This window comes from Seriola aureovittata, chromosome 8 (assembly GCF_021018895.1).
Source record: "Seriola aureovittata isolate HTS-2021-v1 ecotype China chromosome 8, ASM2101889v1, whole genome shotgun sequence".
NCBI classification, from domain to species: domain Eukaryota; kingdom Metazoa; phylum Chordata; class Actinopteri; order Carangiformes; family Carangidae; genus Seriola; species Seriola aureovittata.
In genome coordinates, this window is record NC_079371.1 from 18,566,454 (window position 1) to 18,582,992 (window position 16,539).

The 16,539-nt window shown below is 41.6% G+C and overlaps 1 protein-coding gene across 2 annotated transcripts in view; it reads left to right on the forward strand.

The window, feature by feature from the left end:
- gria3b (glutamate receptor, ionotropic, AMPA 3b) overlaps positions 1-16,539 on the forward strand; it is an 81,144-nt gene that overhangs the window by 40,142 nt on the left and 24,463 nt on the right. For both annotated transcript variants that reach the window (XM_056382712.1, XM_056382713.1), the window contains exons 4-8: positions 2,650-2,837; positions 13,277-13,330; positions 14,367-14,528; positions 15,399-15,566; positions 15,945-16,049. In XM_056382712.1, the coding sequence (XP_056238687.1) occupies positions 2,650-2,837; positions 13,277-13,330; positions 14,367-14,528; positions 15,399-15,566; positions 15,945-16,049 (677 nt within the window). The remainder of the gene's footprint in view (positions 1-2,649; positions 2,838-13,276; positions 13,331-14,366; positions 14,529-15,398; positions 15,567-15,944; positions 16,050-16,539) is intronic.

Consider the following 16,539-nt stretch of genomic DNA (forward strand, 5'->3'; position numbering starts at 1 on the left):
GAATCCAATTGTTCCCACACAGTTCAGGGTTTGCCGGAGGCACGGTGAGAGGAACACCGCACAAATCAGCAATTTCAAAATAAAAGCCCTTCTGTGATTCTAATCTGATTGATAGGACATTGTTTCCTTCTCTCACATAAGAGTTAGATTAATTCGTGTTTTTCTTGCACCTCAGAAATGGAAATAAGAAATGCACTTTTTTTTCTTTTTTTTTTTGACAGAACACTACAGATACTTACATGTATGAAGCTCAAATCCCTGGAGCATTCCCCCGTCAGCGTTTGTTTTGCTATTTAAAATCTTCTGAGACATGTTATTGTGTCTGTCAAGCAGCACAGGAATCAGTTATTTCACCGCAGTAAACAAAAAGATACTTGCAGGCCTTAAACAAATATCCACCCTATAATTTTATCCCATATGCATGGCATGTCGTACACCTACTGTGATGACCGTGTGTTAAATGGTTCATCGGCATTTCTAGCTTTATCAGCCGTACTCTCAACCCTTTGCAAACCAACAGAGACCATTTTGACCCACTTAATCTGCATGGCATCTCTCAAAGTAAGAAGCTTTTATTGCCGGGAAGACTGCCATGCCAGCTATCCAGCTGGTTTGTGGTTTGTGAGGTTCTGAGCATATGCCTCAGGAAAATGAATAATGCATCCATGTTATTCAGACCTTCATCCTGTAACTCTTGCTTTAGGTAGGGGAGACGTGAGAAGGTATAGTGCACAGGAGAGGGTGCTCATTTAAAAAAAAAAAAAAAAATGACACTTGAGAAAAGCTTCAAATGTTTTCACCTCACTTTTAGATTTTTTTTTTTCCAGAGGAGACTGTGGCTTTTGTTGAAGTAAAAAGTCCAACTACAATAGGCAGTTTTATGCCTTTAGACCACACTACCTTCATATTCTTATTGCCCCATGGTGTTTTACATCAGAAGTACAAGTGCAGCTACTTTTGAACAGCTCCGCGACACCAGAAGCCACAAAGGAACTGCATGTGTTACCTGTACATGCCCTCAACAAATCATCTGAGCTCCGTGTTGTGCTACAAGTTACATTCATAAACTATAAGCCGAACTCCTTGGAGATGTGACCTGATAACCAGGTCGCCAGATAACCTTGAGGTCTGGCATGTTGATGTCTCTAGGCAGTAAGCCATTGCTCCTCTGGACAGATGACACGCTGTGCGCCGGTCTCTGCTGCTCGCTGTGCAACTCGCCCAAAGGTCATCCACTGGAAATGTGGCTGCGTGCTGCAGTGGCGGCGTCACACCGGGAGGGCAGGCACACACACGGTGCAGCAGCCTCAGAGCATTTACAAGTCAAGAGAAAAAAAGAAAGAAAAAAAAGGAAAAACTGTTTGACCATTCAGATGGAATGGAAAAGAAGGGAAATGCCAGAACAGAGAAATGAAGAGAGTCACAAAGTGGTTTTCTTGTTACAGCTGTTGTTGTTTCTTTGCTGTCTGTGCTGGCTTTGTTGGTTGTTTGCAGCCGGTTCATGGAGATAAGGCTCTACAGAGAAATGGCTCATGGTTAAAAAAAAAAAAAAAAAAAAAAAAAAATTCAAATATATATATATATATATATATATATATATATATATATATATATATATATATATATATATATGTTTAATTTGCCCACATCTGTTCAGACTGTCAGTCAATTTACATAATACTCAATCACATGCAACTATTTTAATCGTCATATAAAATCAGTATGTCAGCCAGCCAGGATTTGTTGCAGCTGGAATTTTTTTTTTTTTTTTTTTTTTCCCTTTTCTGTATCGGTTAACCACACGACGGATGATGAAAAATGAATAGAGATATGGAAAAGGAGCTTATTGTACATACAGTTTGCAATTGTATTGTCCATGGCTTAATGAGATACCAGCAGTGTGCTTGATTTTCATTAATAACCTTCATGTTCTCTTTCGCCCATTGTACATTTGAGAAGAGTTAAGCCATTTTTATATCAGCTTGTGCTACGTGCAATCTATCCCTCCAGAAATAGGACTACATTATTCATTCTGTGGTATGTGATTTGACCATAGTGTTTCTGAGCGCTCTGTTAAATGAAAATATTTCACGTGTGAATTAATCATTAGAAGGGCTCATTCTCCATTCTTGGTAGCATAATGATCTCTTTCTACCACTGGCCTGGATGAATGTTTCATTGTCTTTATCTTTAAATGAGTTGGCACCGTCCTCCAAGGAGACACGGCGCGCAATGTGTTTCACCGCACCGTCAAAGTTAACATGTGGCTGAGCTAAATGCCATAATTTAATTGATGCCAAGCACAATAACATCACCCACTGATCTTTTAATAATATGGAGATACAATTCCTGTCCTTTAACTTCATTATGATATTGCCTTTTCAATATGCAAATGTAAATGCACACACAGTTACACACTAGCACACAAAGTCTAGACTCTAGACAATATTTTAGTGGGCCTGCAGACTTCACAATGCTATTTTAGATTGTAATGAGATGGCCTTTAACCTTTGGATTCAAGCAAAAACCTCCCTAGAATAAATTAGCAGCCACTCAGTTCTTGCACTACTGTGTGCCAGTCTCTTTTGTGTCTAATCCTCGGGGTCTCTCTCTCTCTCTCTCTCTCTGTGTCTCTCTCCCTCTCTTTAGGTTTCTCTATACTGCAGGCCATCATGGAGGCAGCGGTAGCTAACAACTGGCAGGTGACCGCTCGCTCTGTTAGCAGCACAACCGACGCGGCAGAGTTCAAGCGCATCATTGAGGAGATGGACAGGAGGCAGGAGAAGCGCTATGTGATTGACTGCGAGGTGGACAGGATCAACACCATATTAGAACAGGTGAGCCACAGACCCAGACGAAATGTAGATTATATAACCAAACATCTACACGGTCTGTCTAGCCCTTTTGATACTTTCTGCTTCACTTACATAACTGCAAAGAAAATGTAATTTACAAAATAACAAATATTAAAGGGGCTCTCCACCGATTTGACATCTAGTAGTCATGGTGAATACTTTTCTTTTTTACATTTTGTACACCTTGGCTCTGAAGGAGCTTTGACAAATGTAAGAAAAATGAATCTAATGACATCACCAACTTACCCTGAGTTGGGCTGGGAGACAAAAACTGGGCACGTGAAGAATGGAATATGCAATGCAATATGGAAATGGAAGGATCCACATCTCTAGAGCTTAATCCATAATAAGAAACCAAAGCTCTAGATATCTCAGCTTCTGCTGCGTCAATTCTGACCATTCCCGTTTTAAAGACGTCTCAATATGCGTCCACTGAAACGCGTCTGCAAATTAATGATAACGTTACACCATGCTATGGCTACTCGGTGAGTAAATCCCTCTGTTTGCATATCACTTTTGAAAATGATAAAATGTCAGATTTCTTCCCCCAAGTGGCCAAAAGAAATCAGTTCATGCATTTGTCTCATGTATGGAAGTGCAATACTAAACTAACTGCTGGAGTGGCCCTTTAATCATTCAGTGACTCAGTATGTTAGAATATAGTTGATATTGTCAATAAAGATGTTAGTATCCTTTGCACTAGTGCTCGTTGTGTATGACGGGTTTTACAAGTAATTTCAGACCTAAATATTTTTTTCCTGAAAACAAGTTGACTTTGTGTAACGTCCTCAGGTCATAACAGTGTGCTAAATCGAATGTGAGGCATAGCGGTAATCCCACCTGTTGGAGGAGCTCAGTTTGCCGTTGTTTGGTTGCTAAGTTTGAGGCCGGCTTGTTTGAAAATCAGCGTGTGTGTTGAAGCTGCCCAAGAGCCTGAGATTGAGAGGTCTGAGCGTGAGCAGCCATTTGGAGAGACCACTGATGATGCAGCCTTTTTAATCCTCTTTTAACAACCCCAAACCCCTCCGTTCCTCTATCACGTCCACTGCCTGAGGAGGAAATGAAAGGTCCACCAGTCCTTGTAGTAGGGGAAACACAATTACCATGAATAGATGAGTGGCTATTATGCCATGCGTCTCCTCTGTTCGCCTGCCCCGCACCACCCTACTACATCCCTCTGTTTGCTGCTGCCTGCTTATAAGGCAATCAGCTCCCGAATTGGATTCTGCTCGTTAACATTCATTTAGATATTGGCTTCTCTCTGCCTCACAATATCCCCTCAATGACTGTTAGTTTCACTTGTTTTTTATGAATCTAATTTGATCCCAGAGTCATAGTTTAAAGCAGAATTGCTTTTAGTATTAATTTGCTGTGTCTAATTTAATTCTTGTGCTGCAAATTTCTTTCCTTTTACAATTCGGAGGCTACACTGAAATCTATTTCCTTTTTGTGTTAAGAATATGCATCAGCTTTTAGGAAAAGCTTAGAATATTCATCACAAATCACATGTGAGGCGTATTCACTGTTGTGGCTTTAATTGCGTGTCTCTCCCCCCCCCCTTGCAAACAATAATAAGGATGCAGGGCACTAATCTGTTTGATGTACTCCTGTTTCTGTCTTTGTTCCCATCAATGAATTATTTCGTTTTCTTTCAGAGGGAGCTCTTTCCCCCCCTCCACCTCTACCCATCTCCATCATACATTTTTCCGTCTAAACTTTGTTTTAGTTGCAGATGGGGGGGGGGGCTTTTACGCCAACCTTGAAAGCAGCAGTGTGCTCAGTTTTTCCCCTTGTTTTAATGACAACCTCAGTATGGGGATTTTTTTTTTTTTTTGAGTTAATTGAAATAATCGGGTCAGCTCTGCCAATATGGATGAGTCAGAGGCATTCAGGAAAGCTGTTGGACTTCACTCTGCAGCTGCCCCCTACTGGGTTATACCATTATACATTGAAACAGGGATGGACTGTCTCCCACGAGGGCAATCACGCTAAAAATGGCACCCGGTGGCAGCTATGTGGAAACCCGCTGCTTCTACCTGCTGTTGTAGTTCTATTAACCAATGATTGTAGACAGATAGAGTTTCATCTCTGGAGGACAGGAGGGAGAGTTTGAACAGGGCCGGTGTGTCTGTGTGTCGCAATGTCGACATGTCGCTTCAATCCGTCAAGGTCACTGCCTGTTGAGAGAGGATCATGAGGCAGGACAGATCCAGCTAGCTGATTGCTGGGGGAAATGGGAATCAGATCAGTAGCTTAGTTTTATTATTTCAGTCGGCACAATCCCACCGCAGAATGAATGTCTTTATACCAGGCAATGAAGTTCATGGAGTGTAGAGTTATCTTGGAACAGGCAAGCTGAGCTTCCACAATTTGGTACAATTTTTGCACAAAAAAAAATAATAAAAGCACAGCACCACTCTTGATCCGGTCATTGCTAATGCTTTGGTCATTTGGGCTTTTGTTGCTCTACAAGTTCACTGAACAGAATTTTTGAATGTTTCAATGACCTCCTAAATGGCAGAAAGGACATCCAGTGGTGGTTTATTTGCTCAAGTACAATTTAGATATTTGTAATATTTCCATTGTATTCTACTTTATACTTTTATATCACTGGATTTCACAGGGGAAGGTTTTACTATTTTATCACCAACATTTTCAGAAATATTTACCTCTTTTCTGTTTATCAACATTTTTCTTTCAAAACAAATAAACTGTGAAACAACCCTAACTATATTAAACAGGTAATACAATTAGTTCCACTTCCACCAGCTACAGCATTAAGCTGCTTAAATGTTTATGCATCAATAATAATAATAATCATAATAATAATAGTCAAGTTATCCACTGTACATCTGAAGTATTCCTTAATGACTACTATATAGTATTTTAATGTGAAATGTAGTACTTTTACTGAATGATCTGGAGTTATCCTAACCTTTTAAATGATTGATTAATCTGTGATTATATTTTCAATTAACTGACTTATCATTTAGTTTATGAAAAAACTATTTTTTTTTTTTTTTCAAGCACTTGGAAAATGAAATGATTAATAAAATGGTTGCTGATTCATTTTCAGTTGATCAACTAACCGATGGTTAGTGGAATGGACTCACTGTTTTCGCCCCAGTCTCAGTCCTTACAGACGAAGGGTTCTTAACACATACACAAAATAGTGAATATGCCTCTTCTTTCAATCATAAGCACACTCAGCTGAATGTCACATTTATTAGCTTCATTTATCACTTGACATGATGTAGAAACACGGGAAGGCAAGTATTTGCATACTGCTGCATCAGGCGCAGTTTTGTTTACTCGTATAAGAGAAGAGTGAGTCTCCCTACAAATTTGTTTTGGGATGCTGAGGAGAATGCTACACCCGGGCCATTATCATTTTATGCTGTAACAACCACTCAGGATTTATCGCCCATAGGACTTTTCCATCAATACACTGCACTGCAGATAAATTAACCCAATGGCAATCCTTCCCTTACGACAAAAATGGGAGAGCCTCTGCCAGCTCTGCTCTCTGAATCATATCCAACAAATGTGTTTCATTGAACCATCTGGGTTTATGATAGTATATGCTGAGAGGAATGTTTGTGCCATTAAAGAAGGGCTGTTTAAATAAGAACTATGATTGAGTATAAGTTAATCATGTTTGTATTGATACCACTTGCCGTAATGATGATTTTTTTTCAGAGTATATGTGCATTAGTTAGACTGCGTATAGCATATGCTCCTGCCTAATCTGATCCATCCATGAGATTGCACATATAGCCTCGTATCTGCCTTTATGCTCCTGCCTTCCTGGCCGTCTTCCCTCCCGGGATTCCTGTGCTGGAGACTGCTCAGAGGCAACAACCTGCTCATCACTAGTTAAAGAGAGGCAGGCAAAAAAAATAAATAAATAAATAAAAAAGAAGAAGAAGAAAAAGAAAAAAGAACAACGTCTGGGACAGGCCCAGGGCACGCAAGCTGTTCAAAGAAAGGCAGGCAGCGAGCGCTCTGCCAGTCGCAAAGCTGCATTTTCATGCAGGAGAAAAAAAAAAAAGACAATAAGAAGTGAAAAGGATTCACAGAAAGAGAGGAAAAAAATAAGAGATGCATCTGGGGATTTGTTAGGACAACATTCTGCCGTCTGTAGAGGCATGAAGGGTGGCCATATTGCCTCACCATGGAGAATTGAAGATCCTCCATATCCCTCTTTCTGCTCCTGAATGGGGAACTCTGAGAAAATCCGCAGTTGGATGTATAAGAGAATCTGAATCTTTGGGTTATATCGAATTCAAGAAAGGGGAAGATAAGAAGTCTTGGGAGAGGGAGAGAATGGACGATAGATTGCGAGCAGCTGATAGAAAAATGTCAGCAATAAAAAAGAAGGACCTCAATGAATGTTGTGGATGACACGGTGAAAAGAAGGGAGCGATAGCAGCCTTTATAGCATTCTGTAAACCAGAGGAAGACACATTGTAACATATTGTTGTAACACAGACACAGATGTAAAATAAAATCTAAATGATCCAAATTTCCCAAATTCACGACCCAATTTTTTCCACATAAAACACTCATTCAAAGCTTCTGGATTACTCTCACTCTGTCTTCCGGGAACACTACCTGGCACGTCTCTCAGTTTGTTCTAAAAGACGGACGAAAAAACGTGGAAAGATAGTGAGCTTATGTCTCTACTGATATGAAAGGTGCTCCTGATCTCAACATCAGCTTATTGTCCCTGGTCTGCTGAGAGGAGAGGCTGACAGAAATATAGCCGATCCGTTCCTGCCCGATGTAAAGCTGGGGGGGGGGGCCCAATGCTTTCAAATCCCTGGCACCAACCTGGGCTGTTGAGGGCCATTTACTAACTGCGATTATAGAATTAAATGGGATTAAAGTGTTATCATTAAGGAGAATGTGACCTGCTGACTTCACGGCTGAATGAGAGGTTGAGACCTGTGTACTGCGACTGTGACGATTTGCACGTCGGTCTTTAAACCAGAGGAACTTTTTTTTTTTTTTTCTATTATCAATAACGTAAAATGACCCTGATTGTTTTCACTGAAAGCAGAGGAGGACATCTTAGCATTTCAAAGTTTTGGCACAAACATGGGAACGTCTCAGCTGCGGCGTCAGAGAGACCTTCCTCCCGAGGTATCAAGTCGCAAATTGTTCTCGTGTCTCAGAGCAGTGATAGATGTAATCATCTGAATATGAGTCAGGTGTGTCTAAAATGTTCTGCAGTTGGGGGGAGGCCAACACTTGTGCTATCTTCAGGGGCATATATGGCTGCTGCCAAGAAAATCATCTCAGCCACAGTCACTGCTGGCTGTTAATTAGAGCATGCTCCACCAAGAGCACTTCTACCAAGAGCCTTGAAGCAGAAATGGAGACCGCAGAAGAGGAAAGTCCTCCTGTATCAAAGCTTGTAGAGGTCAAATTCACCCTTGTGTCCAATCCTGAGTGAAGTGCAGCACTTCACTGCTACTGATCTACTGGTGATAACACTTGTTATCATGAAATTATATGTAGCGGTTCATATAGCTTGTTATTCATATTCTGATTAGTAATGATTTATATGTTTGGCTCAAACGTTTTAAGCCAGAGTGCCCCATTGCTTCATACAGCCCATTTTTAAAGGAGCTATTTGTAAGTTTTGCTACTGCTACATAGCTAACGTTAGCATTAACAGCAACCAGTGTTGCCCACAGCTTCAGCCATTGTTGTATTTACAAGACAAGAGGTTATAGTACGCCCTCTGAGCAGCGCTGCTTCCTCAGGACGGACAGGTCGTTACAGTGATTCACTACAAAGTGATGAGACCGTCTGGGGCTAGCAGGTTAGCATGCTAACTTCAGTAGAAGAAGAGATGTGATAGAAATAGAAGCAAAACAGTCAGACACTGGAAAATTATGAAATGCATTTTTTGATATTTTATAAATTTAACTATTAATCAGTTAATCACAAATACAGTCAACTCATTATTCAGTAATGAGAATAGCTGTTACATGCAGCCCTAATGTCAACACTGCACCTTACCAGTTTAGTTAAAAGTTTGTGTGTTTTTAAGTTTTCATAGTTCAGGGAGATGCTAAAAATAATTGCATCATTTTTTGCTCTTTTATATGCCTCAGTGAATTATATTTACAAACCCTGGGGAATCTATCATTTTCAGTCTGCCTCTTCCTGTGCTGTGGCAAACTCCACAGTAAAAAGGTCAGACTCGGAGGAAAATGGTCTGGCGTTTATTGGAAATGTGTAGCTGTAGTTTTACATTTAAGGCTCTCTGTCTGGTGAGGGCGAAGCGAGGCGAGTCTGGATGAGGGTGAAGTCAAGGTCATCCCGGTTGTCTGTCCCCATCAGGCGTTAAAGAAAACCCCAGTCTGCAAAACACAGGCTCTCCTTCAGCAGCAGAACAAAAGGCGGTGGAGCCAGCTAGTGGATCGATTTGCAGGAGGGCACACTGTATGAAAAAGAGGAATCACATTATTGAAGGTGTAGACACACTTAACACATTTCTTCTTTTGGGTGTCACTGTGGAAAAGTAAGAATTGGTTGATGGGCTGGTGTTTGTATGTACAGTGGCTCACTTTTTGCACACTTTATTGTGTTGTAGATAATTATAAATGGATAAAATTGCCATTTTAGCCTATAAATCTACAACCAATAATCCATAATGACAAAAAAATGTTACAAATTTATTAAAAGTCAGACACCGATATCTATCATTAACAAAAGTATTCAGACCCTTTACTCAGTGCTTTGTAGAAGCCCCTTTGCCAGCAATTACAGACTCGAGTCTTCTTGGGTAAGTCTCTACAAGCTCTACACACCTGGATTTTAGCAGTTTATCCCATTCTTCCAGGCAGATCCTCTCAAGCTCCTTCAGATTGGATGGGAAGCGTCTGTGAATTACCCTCTCATGTCTCTCCACAAATGCTTTATGGGGTATAAGTCTGGGCTTTGGTTGGGCTACTGAAGGAGAATCAGAGACTTGTCCCAAAACCACTCCAGTGTTGTCTTGGCTGTATACTTTGGGTCATTGTCATGCTGGAAGGTTAACCACCCCTGTCTCAGGTTGCATGCACAATGGAGCAGGTTTTCTTCAAGGACCTCTCTGTATTTGGCTGAATTCACCGTTCCCTCAGCTCTGACCGCTCTCCCTGTCCCTGCTGCCGAGAAACAGCCCCACAGCGTGATGCTGCCACCACCAGGCTTCACCATAGAGACGGTATTTGCCAGGTGATGAACAGTGCCTGATGTTCGTCAGACATCATGTTTGGAGTTTTGCATCTGTTGTGATTTGTGTCTCATCAGATCAGATAATCTCTTTCCTTGTGCTCTGAGTCCTCTAAATACCATTTGGCAAACACCGAACTGGCTGTCTTATGCCTTTTTACTAGAAGCGGATTCTGTCCAGCCACTCTACAACAAGGGCCTGATAGATGGAGTGCTGCTGAGATGTTTGTCCTTCTGGCAGGTTCTCCCATCTCTGCAGAGGACTTCTGAAGCTCTGTTAGAGTGAAGAGTCCTGATGTTTCCAAACTTTTTCCATTTCACAATTATTGAGGCCACTGTGCTGCTGGGACAGTCAAAGCTTTAGAAATCGTTTTATACCCTTGCTCTGATCTGTGTCTCACCACAGTTTTATTGTGAAGGTTCACAGAGCTCCTTGCAATTCATGACTTGGTTTTTCTCCTGCGTCACGGTGTGAATTGAGCGGCGTTATATACACACGTGTGTGCCTCTTTGAAATAGGTCCAATTAATTTTATTTACCACAGAACGACTCCAGTCAAGTTCTGCACACATCTCAAGGATAATGAAAGCAAACAGGATGCAGCTGACCACATGTGTATATATAATGTATGTGCAAGTGTACAAGTGCAGTAGTGTCTGTATCAGTAGTGTAGTATCTGGCAGTGAGACTACATTGCGTAGTTGCTTAAATTAATATATTCATATTTAAGTATAAATGAATGTCCTACACAAATGAATAATATTTCAGGGCAGCTATCTTTTCATCTTACTGGAGGGAAACATCGAGCCTTAATGTTGATATTTCTCTTTGTGTGTAAATAAAGAAGACACCATGTGTTAATCAGTGAGCTTCATGTGTTTGTAGGTCGGTGTATTTTTGGACTATGAACAGAACCAAACTAGCTGTTTCCCCATTTCCAGTCATTATGCAATGCTAAGCTAATCACGTCCCAACTACAGCTGTGTTTAGCATCGATGTTCTTACAGTATTTTAATCTTGTAAAGAAAGCAAATTAGTGTATTTCCCAGAACTAAAGGTCTGTAACTTAACAGCGCTTTTACCAGCTGCTTATCCACAATTAAGCTTGAATTTATTTTCCTGTGTCTAATCTGTTGTAGTGCACAAATAATATTGGATTTAAAAGGAAATACAAGACAATCATGTCTTATCAACGCTATTAAGGGATAGTTATCACCATCTGCTGTGTCTGAGGGTTTTAAGGACAGGCCAGTCAGCGGTGCATCACAACTAGTAATAATAAAATCTGTCAGTCTCAACTGGAGTCGGATCTTGCCGTCTGCCTAATTAAAGGGGTTGAGGGGAGAGGTTGGTGTGGTCTGGCCGGAGGTTCTGTGTATGTGATGTGTCATCAGTGTCTTGCTGTGCTCCATCCCAAGGTTGCTGCTTGTAGCGGTTGCCAGGCTGGCTGTGAGCTGCGGGCTGCAGGTGGGGGGTAAGACCTTTCTCTGCCTAGTTCCAGCGCAGGTGTGAGGAGGAGGGCTTACAGCCAGAGTCAAGGTTAGCGCACGGTGAGGGAGTGTGTAGCTGTGGGGTTTGTCCAAGAAAACGCAGCAGGGCTAAACGTCTGAAAGTCAGACCTGTGAACAATTACAGAGGAAGCAGCCGTGATCAGTCCAGCTCTCTTATCAATGCAGTAGAAATGTTGCAGAGATTTCTTTTCATGGGGCTTTCTGTCACTTGCTCATTACACGCAGATTGATGGATTCTAAAAAGCCAACTCCTGCTATTTCTGCATTATAATCAGCTCATTTTCCTTTTGTTTCTATTTCACTTTCTTGGTTTGTTCCCCTCTGTCTGACATCATGCAGTGCTGGAAGTTTAAACCTTTAATGATGGGGAAGCTGTAGGAGGAGGCTGACCCACCCAAGCAGCTTGATAGCATGAGTGAAAGGCTTTGTGCTCCCTTGAGTGCTCTTTTTGAAAAACACCACCAACTTCTCTCCCCTTCGTGGACAACCTTCAGGTGTCCACAAAACAAGGATACAAGCGGTTTATTTAATTTGGACGGGTAGTCAGTCCAAGCAAGGATGATTGTTTTATTGTTTTCTGCTACTGTATAGGAGTCTACTCGGGTCAGTTAAAGTTCAGAATAGCTAAGTGAAATGCTGTCATTTTAGACGAAATGGGTGAAACTGAAAACTTTTTTTTTCCTTTTTTTTTTTTTTTTTCTTTTTGCTGCCTGAGATGTGAAGATACAAGTTTGCTTTTCATCACTCTCTCCTACTCAGCGGGAATGTTGTAAACGATCCACAGTAACAAATATCCAACGTCCCCGGCCTAACATGCACACACAAACAGATGATGAACTGACAGTTTGTTTTTGTGACGGAGCCAGAACATGTGCAAACATGCTGATTTTGCTGTAAACTTGTGTCGCTGTGTTTGTAGTACACTGATGAAAACTGAGACATGGTTGACAGGTTTCTGCATGGCAGCCACTCAGAAGTCCATCCGCAACAGACTCCAAAAACTCATAAATAACAGACCTCATGAGGCCCAGTCCAAAACCATGTCCAGCATGTAATGCCCAAAAGAAAAAAAAGAAAAAGAAAAAAAAAAAGGCAGGACAATTTAGAGTTTCATGATTAAATTTATCTGTAGGCCCTGAACAAAAGGAAGAATAAACTTGAGAATAAAAGGCAACATATGGTTAGTACCACAGTGATGGAATGGCTTAGAACACCACTTACTATTTTCAGACAGGCTGCGTGGGTTGAAACATGCTGTTATGCTCCAAAGGTGTGATATTTTCAAAGTAGAGCAAGATCTACATCGTACTGTCTCACTGTAAATTCCTTTGAAATATTTTTCCCTATTCTACCTTCTGTCCAGCAGTTGCTAAGGACTCGCATCCCTGCACCGTGAGTGACTTCAAAGTGATGAGAATATCCAAGGATGTTCCTCATTCTTCCTGTTTCTCTCTTATTATCAGCTCCTCCTTAACAAACGCCTCCGCTAACTACTCTCTCTCTCTCTCTCTCTCTCTCTCTCTTTCTCTCGTCACTCCATGGGTGACGTTGCTTTGTTTCAACTTCAGTGGCATCCTGCGTGCTCGCGTTTACTGAGATTGTTGTAGCCACTTATACGAGCCATGGCTCTTGGCTCTCATCTCATGGGTGGTTTACTGTATTGATGTTTTTCTCCCATAGGTTGTGACCCTGGGGAAGAACAGCCGTGGTTACCACTACATTCTGGCCAATCTTGTGAGTAATAACCGAGCCGCTCCCCGGGGAGGGAGTGGAACCTGCTTTTTGCTGCATGTGATAGGGCTTAGTCTCAGCCATGGGCACAAATGTGCATGCACAATAAGTGAATTATAGGCTTTTGTATGAAAATAAAAAAAGACAATATACAGTATGTTTTGTTTTTTCTCTGTATATATATATATATACATGGCTTATTATATTTGTTGCTCATGCCCTTATCAATTACAATCTGGCAGTCGGACAACATTTGCTTAAATGAATATACTTAAGTATAAGATCATCTCCCAGCATTTAACCTTTTAAACTATCTTTGGAGGGCAGCCATCTTTCCACCCCCACTCTGGGGTAGGAAATGTTCATTTTGCCTTGATACTAGGATGAAAGTTTTAAAGTGGAGGCCTGCCCTGCTCCCACTCGCAGATCCCCTGCTGGTGTTTCCCTGACGTTAGAAGATGTGATTATGCAGCAGCCAGACACATGTCCTAGCACGCCATGACACAATCCTAAACTTAAAAAAAAGCAATTTGACCATAAAAAGAAACTTCATGTCATGGCTCTGAGGTGAAGAAGGAAATTTAAAAGCAGCTGGAGTAGCAGAGGTTTTGAAATGCATTTGAAAATGTTTTTTTTTGTTTGTTTGTTTTTTTGTTTTTTTCGCCATGGCAAAGCTTTCTGAATGAAAGTAGGTTAGCTGGTTCAAGTGAAATATTTTGTCTTCTACATGATCTGAAACAAACTGTAACGTATCTACTTGCAGGTTGTTTATCTGTAAATGAATTCAGGTTGCACCACAAAGCGTGAAGGGAAACATTTGCCTCAGTCTAATGGCAAACACATGTCGCTTTCTCATACAGCACAGAGTTCATAATAAAATGCACCTAGCACACTGCCAGAATAGCTGCTAATATTTTGTGGTGCCTCTGCCATAGGCTATATTAAAAAAAGAAAAAAAAGAAAAAAGGAAAAAAAACCCTCAAAGAAAAACAAGGTGCATGACTCTTTTCCTTCCTCCCTTCTCTTGCTCTCCTCTCAGGGATTCTCTAATGTGAGCCTGGACAAAGTCTTCGCCGGTGGAGCCAACATTTCAGGGTTTCAGATAGTCAACCCTGAGAACCCGATTGTGCAGCAGTTTATGCAGCGCTGGGAGCGGCTAGATGAAAGAGAATTCCCAGAAGCCCGAAACACTCCTCTGAAGGTACTTCCCTTACAAGGCCTTTCATTGCGCATGCAGAATACAACGATCATCCCATCTGAAGTGCTCTCTATCGGTTCCTCTCCACCTCTCATCCTCTGTTTGCCTTTGTCATTCTGTCTTCCTCCCGCCCCTCGCTTCCTCCTCTTTGCTTTGCATCCCTCCCAGCGATCGATATATTGATAGGCGGTGCAAGGCAAGGTTATATCGCGGCTTCAATTTACATCTAATTAAACAATGATCAAGAAAGAAATTGATTTTGAATGGCATTTAATTAGATTTTGTCATGGTGCAGTGGTCAACAAACAAGTGGCTCAACCCACAGTGGTGAAAAGGTCATGTGAAGTTGGAGGGGAAGTGCGTGGGAGATAAAATCACACATTAATGCTCTTGTCTCTCTCCAACTCCGCACTAAAAGTTTTGAAAGCGGTCCATGATCCATCAGACTCATCCTGGCTTTTCTTATCAGATCTGTCTGATCAAACTATTTTTATCATAAGCCGGGAATGAGAGTTTGCACCCAACCCACCCACACTGATCTGACCTGGTGGCACTGAGATGCACGGGCTAAAAGCGACATAATAGGCTGCCCCAATTTTCTCTGCGGTTGTCTTTACTGCAAACAAACACTGCTGTGAACAGATTCATTTGAAAAGATGTTGTATTCATATAAACGCTCCATCCATAGTGGTTTAAACTACTTATGTTTAGTCTTACAGAGCATTACGTAGTCACTGGACAGTATAAAGTTATATATTTACCTGTAAAGGCTTCACCACAGAAATAGTAATCTTATCTTCTGCCTCCCACCATGTTTTCCTGTGTTCTGCTGTTTTTTTGTTTGTTTGGTTTTTTTTTTTTGGTTTTGTACAGTACACTTCAGCTCTGACCCACGATGCCATCCTGGTGATAGCAGAGGCCTTCAGGTACCTGCGGCGCCAACGTGTGGATGTGTCTCGCCGGGGCAGCGCTGGAGACTGTCTAGCCAATCCTGCTGTTCCTTGGAGCCAAGGCATCGACATCGAGAGAGCTCTCAAAACGGTAGGGAGGGAGAAGGGGAAAAAAGAGAGGGAGAGAGAGAGAGTGGCAAGCAGATAACTAAAGAAAAGGCTAGAAGAAGTAAGGCAGAGATAGGGACTGAGACTGTGATAAAGATGGAAAGTGACAGAGAGAAGGGAAGAGAGCGCAGAGCTGTTCTCCTCCCTCTGCCTCCAGATATCTCTGCACAGAGCTCACTCAAATCCTGGCCCTCATTACCATAAAACTACATCTTTTATTAAAGCGTATCCAGTTCATCATTTGATTAACAGGCTGTGCACACTCCAGTTGCTCCATGGACACGAGCACCTTAATACCAGCTATATATGCAAAGTGATGGCTATTACACATCCCCCTGTGTCTGTCTGTCCCTCATGGCAGGTCCAAGTGCAGGGTATGACCGGGAACATCCAGTTTGACAACTACGGCCGCAGGACCAACTACACTATAGATGTTTATGAGATGAAAACAGGTGGGCCGAGGAAGGTAAGACGGAGCGGTGACCTCTATCAGCTCTCATCCATCAACTGTCAAATCAAGACAGGATTAAAAAAACAAAAAACAAAAAAAAACAAACCAAAAATTCCGGTCTTTATCAAAACACAGCTAACAGCTGGCACAGATCAAAGTTTGGTTCATTACTTGTCAAAACCATGGAATTTGGCCAACTTGTAATATTAAATGATTTATTGATCATCTGCGCTCGAGAACAAAACTCCTTGAATGTAAGCCACATGTTTAGGCGTGCCAAAAAACCATGCCGTGCGATCAGTTTCAACCATTTTGAGGAAAATGTGTGACTGTGTGACAGTAGGAAAGATTTTCAGACAAGCCTCTTCCTCCATTTATTAAAGCACTGAGGGCTTCTTCAGTCATGTGGGACCAGCAGGGCTGAGAGGACAGTGCAGAGTAATGCTGATTGCCTTTCCCTGCCTCTGTTAGGTAGCAGCACTGATGAGCTATGCCAAGCATTACA